General features: G+C 40.5%; 1 protein-coding gene across 4 annotated transcripts in view; it reads right to left on the reverse strand.

Moving 5' to 3' along the window:
* The window catches only part of CSMD3 (CUB and Sushi multiple domains 3), a 743,929-nt gene that overhangs the window by 129,176 nt on the left and 601,030 nt on the right, over positions 1 to 13,723 (reverse strand). For all 4 annotated transcript variants that reach the window (XM_086741185.1, XM_086741184.1, XM_086741183.1 and 1 more), the window contains 3 exons: positions 9,014 to 9,132; positions 7,069 to 7,138; positions 5,269 to 5,385 (listed from right to left, as the gene is read on the reverse strand). In XM_086741185.1, coding sequence (XP_086597311.1) covers positions 5,269 to 5,385; positions 7,069 to 7,138; positions 9,014 to 9,132 — 306 coding nt within the window. The remainder of the gene's footprint in view (positions 1 to 5,268; positions 5,386 to 7,068; positions 7,139 to 9,013; positions 9,133 to 13,723) is intronic.

Genomic DNA, 13,723 nt, shown 5'->3' on the forward strand with positions numbered 1-13,723 from the left:
GAGAACCACATCTGGTCAATCACATTAATTGATGAGGTTGAGTGAGAGTGTGAGAATGTTTATTACAGTGAGGTTATCTGATCTGGGACTTTATCTATTAGGAAACTAGAAAAGGGGGAAACTAGAAACCAAAATATACAAAGACACGGGCCTCACAAAGCAAACATGGAACCAATGACAAGAAATAAACCTTGCCAGTCACACTAAATGACGGGTTGTCAAGAAACTACAGGCACAACTTCCAGGAAGATCAACCTGGACTTTGCAGCTGATAAGACTGTAAACCAGGGGATCCCATACTGGGAGGGGGGCAGGAATTGATAGACCTATACAAACCCCTGAGGGGATGAACAGGGGCAAGTGGACCAGGAAGGAATAAAGATAAGGGTAGGTAGAAAAGGGGATAAAAGGGGCTGTTTGCATGTAGAATGGGGAAGGTCAGCATGTTTCTCCGGCTGAACCCTGCACCTGATCACCAGTCTGTCCTATCATCTCATATCTTCTAATTAAAGATTTTCTTAGCTATCTCTCTGTGTAATCTCATTCTCTATCCTGTTTATATGTGTGCTGAAAAGACTAAGTGCTAACTACTGGTGGGACCCATATCTGTGAGTGGAATTTGGTGCCAGCTGCTGGAGTCAGATCAGGGGTGTGTGTGCCCCTGGCCTGTGGTGCTAGCTACTGGAGTGAGTGTGATGGTCTAAGTGCCAGTTACCAGTGAGACCTCCGTGTGTGTGGGGAAGGGGGGGATTAAAATTGGTGTCACCTACTGGAGTTAGACCAGGGGTGTGGTCACCCTGCAGCCTGTGGTGTCAGCTACTGGACTGAGTGACAGGCCATAGTTCTCTGGATCTACAGAGGGTCCTACAGGGGCTGTGAGCAAACTGATCTAGTTGAAGGCGACCCTGCTCCTTGTAGGAGGGTTGGACTAGAGGACCTGTAAAAGTCCCTTTCAACCCCAACTATGATTCGATGACTTTATAGACCTTGTGCCCAGAATACCACCTAATGGAGGGACCAGTGTGAGTGGACTGGGTGCCAGACACTGGAATCAGAGCAGGGGTGTTGGTGCCTCTGGCTCAAAGTGAGTGCGCGGGACTTTAACTTCCACCCACTGAGGAGGGAAAAATGTATGTTCTCAAAACAAATTACTGGGGAGACCAGTGTGAGTGAGGTGAGTAAGGAGCTCAGTGATGGTAGCTGGAGCAGAACTGTGGGTCACAGCCCGTGTGCGTGGTGCTGGCTGCTGGAAGAGCAAGTGTCTGTATCTTCCCCAGTCTCAGTGTGTGTGGGGTGCTCATGGATCATCTGCTAACAAAATTCAAACCATACTAGCTGGTGCATAGAAGGCCCTGGATCCAGGTCAGGATATCAGGCAGGCAGAAAGTCCATGCTCATACACCCAGGGGGACTTGAAAATGTGGAGTGTATGAGGAACGAGTGTGAGAACGCTGTGTGTTTGCAGCAAGCATCAAGCTGAACCAGCCAGCAAGTAGGGGAACCGTGAAGTAGCTAAGGGGGCCCAAGATCCAGACAGGGGTACCAGGTGGACTCTCAAGGGATCCATAAATATGTGTGTACTTGCGAACCTAGAAAACATTGTGTGTTTGCCTGCCCTAGTGATGTTCTGTCTCTGCCAGCCCAAGAAGAGGAGGGGACTTGGCTGCCTGTGCTTGTGTTTTATATGAGTCCTGTACGCAGGTGCTGTTGAAGGCAGCACCTTCTCTGTTGCAGTCTATGTGACCAGCCATGTCACTGTCCTCTGTGTGTATCTGTCTGTGCTCAGCTTCATTACTGTTTGAATCTGCAAATGGGAAAGTGGTAGCCATGTCCCTCAGCCTGGGCAGAGACCTTGCATGCCTGGGCATCAGGCTGGACTCCAGCTGCTGGGCAGCAGGGTCCTGGCCTGCAGTGGCTGGAGGAGTTAGCCACCCTTCTTACATCATTTAATATATATATTATTTTTGAGTCACAAAAAATATAAGTTGTATTATCTAACCATCGTTCATCAGTACCCCTCCCACTAAACATGCAGCTCAGTTATTTAATTCTTACACACACTGTGCCATATGATGATCTTGCTGACAAAAATTTCTGATTATGATTCAGTAAGGAACAGGAAAGTAGCTTACTATCCATTAACAAGTTACCTTTCCTAACTAGGTGATGTATTACAACGATTACATGGCACAGCAAGAAGAAAATGCTCAGCAGCTGTATAGTTATAGGGCTCTATAAACATTTTCCTGTTTATACGTATATCTATATAAGTTAAAACAAAGTAGCATTTATATTTGGTTTGGAGTTAGTGCAACTGTAATGATAATGGAGTACTTTCATTAAGAAGATGGAGTCCCACTGGTGTTTCTGGCAAAGACAACCAACATGATTTCATATAAAATTGAAAGGAAAAGATATATTGTCAGATTAAATATTGAAAAGTCATGAATAATTTTGTAACTCCTAAACTGTAATAGTTAAATAGTGTTTGTCACTGTCTTTTAGATTTTTCTCCCCAGACACCATGTAAAGTTTATGAATGGTTTTCCGAAGCATGTAACATTTTATATGCTACAGGAAAAAAAAGGTTGGTGCATAATTAAATTACTGTTACCTCTTCTGTCTCTCTTTATCTGAAGATAGTCTATATGTGATAAGAAAGCTGCTCCTTCTAAGTTTCATTCTTTCACTTTGACAGCCTTCCAAATATTTCCTACACAGACAATCCAGTTTTATTGAAACTCTGTTCTTTCTCTACACATGATATTTGTAGGCCTGGCCTTTTATTTGATCCTGTGAACCCAACACTTGCCCAGAGTTTAAGCTGTCACTAATATCTGCCAGCTCAAACTGTCAATTTTTTTTCTTTCACCCACTTTGTTTGATACAAACCCAGCTCTTAACATATTTTTCCCATCATCTACTGTCTTTCACCATAAGTTCCCGAACTCTATCAGTCTTCCAAAGTATTAATCATTTGCTCAGCCTGTAGCACCAGCCTGTAGCACCTCAGACTTCTGCTTGTAAGTTTGATTTTTTCTACAGTTTTTTGCAGCTTGGACACCCCTCTTGAATAAGTATTTAATAGAGTTATACATAAAATCTAACCATAGATCTCAGACTGAAGAGCAACAAATGTATAAAGTAACCTTGTAAGTTTACTGAAATCAACATAGTGTAATTGGCGAGATTACACCATCAGCTAAAATAAAATGAAAAGACTTATGAACTGTAACTTCTAACAGGAAAAAAAAATCCTGTTAGAAACACTTAAACAAGTGAAAGCCTACAGAAGGCACCCATCCATGATGGTGTTTTTGAGTTTTTTCTACTTACTACTCAGAAGAGTTATATATATGCGCCTCCACTGGACTAGAACCACAGATCAATAAAACTAGTTTAGCCATCTCTTCTTCAAATGTCTTTTTTTTTTTCATTTTTATGATGAAATATGAAATATTTAATTTAATTTTCAATTCAGTTTTAATCATATCCTGTGTACAAATGGTCAAAAATGTCAAGCACATTTTAATTTGTGCAATTTTAGTTTTCTTCTAAAAAAAGGAACATTTATTTTTCCTATACATAAATCAGAAAACTAGCAGGGATCTCCATGGGATCTGAAGATGTGACTCATGATGAAACAATAGAAAGTGTCACATCAAACTGTCTAAAATTTAGATAATAGCAGAATTAAAGTATCAATGCTATTTCTATAAAACACTAATATTAAAAAAAATCAATTATTGACTCCAATATTGTGACTTTTGAACAAAATGCAAACATAAAAATTAGGTCCTATATGGAAATCTCTATCTTGACATAATGTATTTCCCACTGATAGATTCTGTTCAGTCAACTGAATGTTTAATATTACTTGGTTTAGACAAGCCATGCACAACAACTAGCTTTCATTTAAATGTTAAGTGAACCAGGGTCACGGGTCGTATAATCAAAAAGATCACAGAAGTGATTTAAAGAAAAAAAAAGAGAGAAAGAATCTGAACAGAAGGAGAAAGGAAAACTATTTCGGAAGTCACATTCAGTTACTATAGAAGACACAGAAATTTTGTATCGTCAAGTAAAGACAATGATGGAAGATAAATATAAAATAGATAAATAAATATAAAATAGAAAACAGTGAGGCATGTCTGAAATAAACAGCATGCCATTCAACTAGCATATAAAGAAAAGAATCCAAGTGTACAAATGCACATCCACAAGTATATACAGAGACAACTGTATTGGATACATTTGCATAAAGATTTTGTAATGATAGATACATAGGATCCACTAAAATTGCTCAAGGTGTCAGCCAATGTAAATGAAATGTTGATATTACCTACACAAAATTATGGTGAATGACAAAAGTTCTAGTGACCAGAAAAAGTCTGAAGATACATCCACCTTTAAGACAAGAAAGAGAACCTGGGCAATAGCAACTGCAGGTCCACTGCAGTCCACGGAAAGATTATGGAACTTGCCTAATTGGAAGCAATTTCCGAACACATAAAAGACAAAAAGGGACTAAGGAGCAGTCAACAAGGATTTACTAACAGAAAATCACAATTGATCAACAATTATTTTCTTCTATGATTAAACTGAAAAGGGAGAACAGCTGATACTCTCACTCTGCTATGACTTTTGACTCAGTCTTCTATAGCATTCTTATCCGTAAGCTGAACATACATGAACTTGATGAATGGAGAGGAAGTACGTTAAAAATTAATGGAACTTCAAGGCTCCAAGAGTGATAAACAGATCAAGGGAGGTGATTCTCACCCTCTACTCTGCTCTCAGGAGACCCCACCTGGAGTACTGCATCCAGCTCTGGAGCCCTCAACATAAGAAGGACATGGACCTGTTGGAGAGTCCAGAGGTGGGCCATGAAGATTATTAGAGGGCTGGAGCACCTATCCTATGAGGACAGGCTGAGAGAGTTGGGGTCATTCAGCCTGGGAAAGACAAGGCTCTAAGAAGACTGTATGGAGACTTTCCAGTAACTAAAGGGGGCTTCTAAGAAGGATGGGGAGAAAATCTTTAGCAGGGATTGTTGTAGTAGGATGAGGGGTAATGGTTTTAAAATAGAAGGAGGTAGATTCAGACTAACATAAGGAAAAAAAAATAAAGCTTTGATAACTTCTTTAAATGAATTATAATTCCTTTTTTTTTTCACCATGATAAACATTCACAACATTTTAAAATCAATGTTCTGTGTTTTGAACCCATAAAAACCACAACAAATTTAATCCATGAAAGCACACATACCAAAACCAATAGGCAGCTTTATTGTCCATGTGCAATCCAAACTGCTAGGATAGTTGCCAGGAAACCCAGGGCTGAGGATCACTCCACTAAAGTCTGACATGCCACCACCACATTGTGCTGAAAAAAAATAAGCAAAAATATTTTTCAGAACAGTAGAACAAGCTAAAAATTAATCCAGAACATTGAAGATCCTTCCAACAATTATGTTTATATTAAAAAAAAAAAACACAAACATTTCTTTACCACTAAGTATCAGTAACAAAGTAATTTACAAGTAGGTGCTTTAAACATATATATCTACGCTGAATTGCCTAGGTTTTAATTTGGGGGACATATGCACCTGAAAAGAGAATAGATGTTTACTCTGCAGTCTGCCTGTGTGATCCACCCTTGTGGACAGGCAAGTGGCACACATCAGATCATAGCAAGGTTGACATATGTCCACATTAATTTGTAAAAGAGCATCTGAATAATATAATAACGTATTTCTTAAGATTCTGTACTCAAAGTATTTCAAGAGATCTTTTTAAAACTGCATTTGTATCCTGCTGTTCTAAAAATGAGAAAAAGTAAACCTACTTAGAAAGTGTACACACACATATTTCCATAAACTGAACTAAATTCATATTTGAACTTAATTTTATTTTTTTTTCAGGCATGGCACCAGTGAACAAAGTAACTTACACTTCAGTAGTAGATTTGAAGATGTTAATGATGGTAAATACAATTCTGTTCAACAGTTTTAGCCAATTAACAGTTGTTATATCCTTTGAAACACCATTAAAATTCATTACTTGCAAAAAAAAAAAAAAGGAACAAAAAGGAGTTTTGTTCCTCTAAAATTTCAGCACAGCATGTTTGTCTTCAGAATTTACCACAGAGCAGCACCATTATCACATCAGACTTCCTAGACATATGTTAATGCATAGAGATAGAAATTGAATAATAATCCCTGAAAAAAATTTCTTACAAATATCTGAATCTTGTTGAATATTTATAAATTCTAAGCTGAGGGACCTCAGTACCTCACAGGATGCTTTTAACACCTCATAGGTTTAAGAACAGGATTATGTGAGGCAGCTCAAGAGGATATATAATCTGTCTTGTAGGCAAGCAATGTAAAAAATCTTTAATGAGGTCTGCAGCATCCTACTTTCCATACATGCAAGATTACAAATACAGATAACTTGCACTGTTAAGGAACCCAAACAAAAAGGCATTTCTATTCACTGAAAGAGCTTTACATCCCTCACATTTTTTCATAATATAAACAGAATGTGTTTAAATGCACTTCAGATGTTTCATTTGGACTTCTGGCAGGACTCCAGTGTTTCCTCCAATTATATTAATAGAGTCATGTATATAGTTTAATTTGAAAAATAATGTACCTTCTTAAACTGGGAAGACATGCCTTCTATTGAACTTATTACAGATTAAAATGTAATGCTATTTCTATCTTAGCATTTTCTATAAAAGTCAGCACTCTACTGTGGAAATGACCCATAAATAAATTAACTATGTTTGCAAGGGTCTCTGGAGGTCTCATCACTAATAGTGATGATAGATTCTGACTAGAACAGATTTCATTCTTTCTTCTTCTGATTGGACATTTCAGAAAAGCTTTTCCAAAACAAATGTGAAGTATACTTTGAAAATCTTCAGTTTAATTTGACCATTTTCAATTCTAATTCAGTTCTTTCAGTTCTCCCTGTTCTTTACCCTATACATTTCTCTTATTTTTGAGTTCTCTAGCTTTCTAATTCTGACATATTTAAGAAAGTTCGTGCACGCTGAACATACCTAAACATATTGGAATTGGATAATTCCATCTTCTTACTGGTCCAGGCATACAGGTGATATGTGAATGTCCCTAAAATGACACAATATTTTCTAATTCATATAATAAAAAATATACAATATATGGCACATCATTAGCATCTCAACAAAAAAAAATAGAATTTAAAACATCATCAAAATATATAAAAAACAATAAGGTATAACATTTATATTGTACACTGTGAATTGTATCATAGATTCAATATAAGAGAAGACTGTAATCTTAACTACGTGACCGCTAGACCGCTAGAGAATTGTGTCTATGCCCTTAATATTACTTCTAACAGCATAACATTATCCAGCTGAATTCTATAATACCAGCTTTAGTATAAACCAAGGATCTAGAAACTAAAGGTCTAATTGAAGCAATGTTTACATAGTATTGATTTGTATCATTTGTAGAACATCATAAAAAGATATGAACTATATACATTATACAATACTGACTTTACATCTTAAATTCATAATACCTGTTCTAAGTGCAGTCCTTACCCTCACCTCTGAAACAGTTGTCTTAAGTTGCCAAAACCTGAGATATTTAAGGCATCTCTCTACAATGTGTGTCCCTTTACAACAGATGAGGTGTTCTGATTTCAAGGCAGTCTGTTTACAGAAAAATTCCAACACCTACCAGAATGACTCTCCGTGTTGTTCATCAGCCTCATTTAATTGTAATCGTCTTCCAGAGACAGTAAACAAAGATGAAAAACCTTAAGAGAAAACTGTACTTGGGCAGAGGGTCCACCCTAGTCCTGGTTGAGTCCACTGGACAAAGAGGAAACTTCTAGCAGCTTCTTGAAGAAGCTGCTACTTTAGCCCCACCCCCACTAAACAAAAAAACCCCACACTATCTGATTTACCCAGAAGAACATTTTTTTTCCTCTCCCTTTAGTTGTTCTTATTCCATCTCTTCACTTACTTTCTTTTATCTCATGTTCATAAGGAACTATTGATAATTGCCCATCAAGTGATTTAAGTTAATTTGCAAACACTGCTGTCCTGGTTCCTTCTAGGATGGAGTCAATTTTCTCCTCAGTAGCTGATGTGTTTTGGATTTTATACGTGAAGAATGTTGGCAAACACACTGGTGTTGGTAGTTGTTGCTAAAGAGACCACGGTCACTGTCTGTTCCCAGGTTTTGCTAATGTGCAGGTACAGGAATATACAGGGGGGGATATATGCAGAATAGTTGATGCGAACTGTCCAAAGAGAGTATTCCATGCCATAAACGTCATGCTAAGTACTTAAGTGGGGGGGTGAGCCAGTGAGCTCTCTCTTTTTTTCTCTGTCTCGCTTTTTCTTGCTTTTACAAAACTTTCGAGGATCATTTACAGGTGTTTTTTTTTGTTCTACGATTGCTACTCAGGACAGGCTGTATCGGTCATTAGATCGTCAAGTGGTGAGAAATTGTGCATAATTCATTTAGTTTTGTTTGTTTGGTTTGTTTTTTTTTAAATTATTCTTATTTTTCCTATTAGTATTATTATCATTATAATATATATATATAATTATATTTTCTTTTGCTATCTTAGTAAACTGCCTTTATCTCAACCTACAAATTTTCTTTTCTTTCTGTTTCTGGGGAGGGGGAAGGTGATTGAGCATTTTTGTAGTACTTGATTGCTGGCTGTAGCTAAATCGTAGCTCAGCTATGAATATCAAAGATGCCATCAATAATAGAGCACAACCTACAAACACTAATGCAGAGAAAGCACAGAGACATACACTTCTGATGGAATATTTGGATAGTTGCTAATTTAACATTTGGCAGAAAAGTCTACCAGTCCTGCAAGCTTATCACATGTTCACAACTCCTGAAGATCTCAGTGTCCATTTCATATTGACAGACTCAAACATAACCATGTTAAAGAACTAAAAGGCATCATTTGAAATTGGAAACTTAGCTCACCTGAAGAGAATAACCCTGATCACACTGGAAAGATATCACATCTCCAACCATGTATCTGTCTCCAATTTTGATCCCATTGCTTGGTGTTTGTGGTTCAGGACATGAGTCCAAACCTATAGCTGTGAAAAATTGAGAAGTTTATATAGTCTAAGGAACATAAAATCTGGTTTTAGATTCACACAGAACAAATGTCATATTATTTTGGAACAACTGTTTTATAAGGAGAAGGGATGTGTTTTGGGATTAAAAAATAGCACTACTTCAATATATTATCAACCTCTGCATGTTTAAAATCTTACTAATGTAACTGATCACTTAATGTAAGAATCTTATTAAGTAAAAATGAAGACTCTTAGAATTTTTGTATTATATGAAAACTAAAAGCTAACACAAATTCTAAGGAATTCATAAAGCACACACATTATTTTTTCTCTATAAGGCATGATCAGTGCATCAATAATAGTTTTCACTACCACAACTTTACAATAACTTTATATTGTAAAAATGCAAAAAAAAAAAATTTGAATGTCTGTCATATTGAAAGTAGATATTAAACTGATAAACTCGTTTGAAATTCCTGTTCTTAAAAATGTATTTGGCATATGAAATTTTCTATAAAACTATATTAAAAGAAAAAACTGTTTGAACTAAAATAATTCCAATATACAATCTGTTCATACAAACAAAGCTCAGGACCATGACAATATAAACTTCCTGCTATGAAACATAATTCAATCCTAAATTGGAAAAAGAATTCTTAATGCCTTTGCAGTCCTTATTTTCTCTGCTGAGAACAGTAATGAGAAGCAAAAATGTATTTTTTACTGCAGATATCTGTGAATGGGAATCAGAAATAACTGATACATATCCACAACATGAGTAGTTGTCCTAATTACTGTTTGTGATTTTTTTTTTTTTGTAATTTTATATTTTGGTATCAAGGAACTTACACAATTTAGCACCAAGATGTTCTCTATAATACTTAAAACTAGCTTGCATCATTTTGTGTGGAAAGGAATGTCGCTACTTTGAAAACGTTAGTATTTCTTTCAGGGCTCTCCCTCTGCAGCTTCACAGAAAAGCATGTAATATTCCTTTGTCTGTGACAATAATACATTTGTACATATTGATGGGGGAGGGGGAGCACAGTTCAGCCCACTGCTGTCAGCATGGCGCCAGTGCCCGCACCAAGGGTCCAGAAGCTGAGGAAGGATCACAGATAAGTGCAAATAAACCTAAACTGCGGTCCAATAGCACCCCTGTCGCTCCAGCCAGCAAGTCGGCCTTGTCGGGGGCCCAGCTGAAGTGTCTCTATACCAATGCACTCAGTATGGGGAATAAACAGGAAGAGCTGGAGATGCTTGCACACCAGCAGGGCTACGACCTCATTGGCATCACGGAGACGTGGTGGGATGACACATACGACTGGAGCGTCAACATGGAAGGGTATAGGCTTTTTAGAAAAGACAGGAAGGGGAGACGAGGAGGGGGTGTCGCTCTCTACGTCAGCAACCGGCTGGAGTGTGTGGAGCTCCGCCTGGGGATGGAGGAGGAGCTGACAGAGAGCTTATGGGTCAAGATTAGAGGATGGGGACAGACAGGGGACGTCACGGTAGGGGTCTGTTACAGGCCGCCTGGCCAGGAGGATAGAGCAGACAAAGTGCTCTATAGGCAGATAGGAGCAGTCTCACGGTCACAGGCCCTGGTCCTCATGGGGGACTTCAACCACCCTGACATCTGTTGGAGAGACAACACGGCAGGGCACAGGCAGTCCAGGAGGTTCCTGGAATGCGTGGATGACAACTTCCTCCTGCAGGCGACAGAGGAGCCGACAAGGAGGGGTGCCATGCTCGACCTTGTGCTCACCAACAGGGAGGGACTGGTGGGGGATGTGAAACTAAAGGACAGCCTTGGCTGCAGTGACCACAACACGGTGGAGTTCAAGATCCACGGGGCAGCAAGGAAACTACATGGCAAGCTCTCAGCCCTAGACTTCAGGAAGGCGGACTTCGGCCTCTTCAGGGACCTGATGGGCCAAGTGCCATGGGAGGCGGCCCTGGAGGGAAGAGGGGTCCAGGAAAGTTGGTCTATATTCAAGGAGCACCTCCTCCAAGCTCAGCAGAGGTGCATCCCGATGAAAAACAGGTCGGGCAAAAAGGCCAGGAGGCCGGCGTGGATGAGCAAGGAGCTCCTGGACCAACTGAAAGTGAAGAAGGAAGCCTGTAGAGGGTGGAAGTGGGGACGGGTAGCCTGGGAGGACTACAAAGAGGCTGCGCGAGTGGCCAGGGATAAGGTAAGGAAGGCCAAAGCCCTGGCAGAACTGAATCTGGCCAGGGATATAAAATGCAACAAGAAGAGCTTTTATAGGTACATAGGGGACAAAAGAAAGTCCAGGGAAAATGTAGGCCCCCTCCAGAAGGGAACTGGTGTCCTGGTTACCCAGGACATGGAGAACGCTGAGGTTCTCAATGACTTTTCTGCCTCAGTCTTCACTGACAAGAGTTTCTGTCCCACCGCCCAAGCTGTAGAAGGTGCAAGCAGGGACTGCGAGAATGAAGAACTGCCCATTGTACTCAAAGAGCAGGTTCAGGATCATCTGAGGAACCTAAAGGTGCACAAGTCCATGGGACCTGATGAGATCCATCTGCGGGTCCTGAGGGAACTGGTGGATGAACTTGCCAAGCCATTGGCTATCGTATTTGAGAATTCGTGGCGGTCTGGTGAGGTCCCCGATGACTGGAAGAGAGGGAACATAACCCCCATTTTTAAAAAGGGGAATAAGAAAGACCCAGGTAACTACAGGCCGGTCAGCCTCACCTCTGTGCCTGGCAAGGTCATGGAGCAGATTCTCCTGGAAACCATGCTAAGGCACATGGAGAGCAAGGAGGTGGTTGGTGACAGCCAACATGGCTTCACCAAGGGCAGATCATGCCTGACCAATTTGGTGGCCTTCTATGACGGGGTGACGGCATCGGTGGACAAGGGATGAGCAATGGATATCATCTACCTGGACTTGTGCAAAGCTTTTGACACTGTCCCGCATGACATCCTTCTCTCTAAACTAGAGAGACATGGGTTTGATGGACAGACCACTCGGTGGATAAGGAGTTGGCTGGATGGCCGCACTCAGACAGTGATGGTCAACAGCTCGATGTCCATGTGGAGACCGGTAACGGTCGACATGGACAGTGGGATAGAGTGCACCCTCAGCAAGTTTGCCGACGACACCAAGTTGTGTGGTGCCGTCGACACACTGGAAGGGAGGCATGCCATCCAGAGGGACCTTGACAGGCTGGAGAGGTGGGCCTGTGCCAACCTCATGAAGTTCAACCAGGCCAAGTGCAAGGTCCTGCACCTGGGTCATGGCAATCCCGGGCACAAATAAAGGCTGGGCGGGGAATGGATTGAGAGCAGCCCTGAGGAGAAGGACGTGGGAGTGCTGGTGGATGAGAAGTTCAACATGAGCCGGCAATGCGCCCTTGCGGCCCAGAAGGCCAACCGCATCCTGGGTTGCATCAAGAGGAGCGTGGCCAGCAGGTTGAGGGAGGTGATTCTCCCCCTCTACTCTGCCCTGGTGAGACCCCACCTGGAGTACTGTGTTCAGTTCTGGAGCCCCCAACACAAGAAGGACATGGACCAGTTGGAAAAGGTCCAGAGGAGGGCCACAAAGATGATAAAAGGGCTGGAGCACCTCTCTTATGAGGACAGGCTGAGAGAGTTGGGGCTGTTCAGCCTGCAGAAGAGGAGGCTCCGGGGAGACCTGATAGCGGTCTTCCAGTACCTCAAGGGGGCCTACAAGAAAGATGGGGAAAGGCTGTTTAGTAGGGCCTGTTGCAATAGGACGAGGGGTAATGTTTTTAAAATAGAGGGAAGTAGATTTAGATTAGAAATTAGGAAAAAATTTTTCACGATGCGAGTTATAGAACACTGGAACAGGTTGCCCAGAAAGTTGGTGGATGCCCCATCCCTGGAAACGTTCAAGGCCATGCTGGATGAGACTCTGAGCAACCTGGTCTAGTCAGGGATGTCCCTGCTCCTTGCAGGGGGGTTGGACTAGATGACCTTTGAAGGTCCCTTCCAACCCTAACCATTCTATGATCCTACGATTCTATGATCATACACTTACTGATCCTATAATGATCCCATCCTAGCCCTGTACAAAATGATGTATTTTGCTGCCTGTTTCTACAGAACAGATTATTTTTATCTTTCATATTCATATTTTCTCTTCTCAAACTACAAACAAAAAAGAACATCAAAGAATCTATTTTGAATATAGTTGATGGGCTTAGATCCACTTTTTTACATTTCAGAGATCTAGACAGTGATCCAGCTTGTGCATAAAGTACAAATGAAAAAGAACACCAGTACTTGGCTTGCACTGATGAATGCTTAGAATCTATTTTGAGCAGTTAAGGAAAGAGTTAGCAGTTTTCAATTTCCAATAACTGAATCGTCAGCTGAAATGCAAAATCTTACTATGTGAATACTCAGACCACGCAAAGTGAAATGAGTTTATTTAAATGCCTTTCTCAGAGTAGGTTTTTTAACAGTTCAGACCAGATCACAGGTATTCATCCTATTGTGCTCTCACTTCAATTAACAAAAAATGCTTGGAAAAAAAAGTCATGTTTGAATGTCTACAATGTCTTTCAACAAACTGAAACATAACAAGGTTTGCTACCTTCCCAGCTGAGGTTAGTTACGAGA

This window comes from Chlamydotis macqueenii, chromosome 2 (genome assembly GCF_036417535.1).
Source record: "Chlamydotis macqueenii isolate bChlMac1 chromosome 2, bChlMac1.mat, whole genome shotgun sequence".
In the NCBI taxonomy this organism is placed as follows: Eukaryota; Metazoa; Chordata; class Aves; order Otidiformes; family Otididae; genus Chlamydotis; species Chlamydotis macqueenii.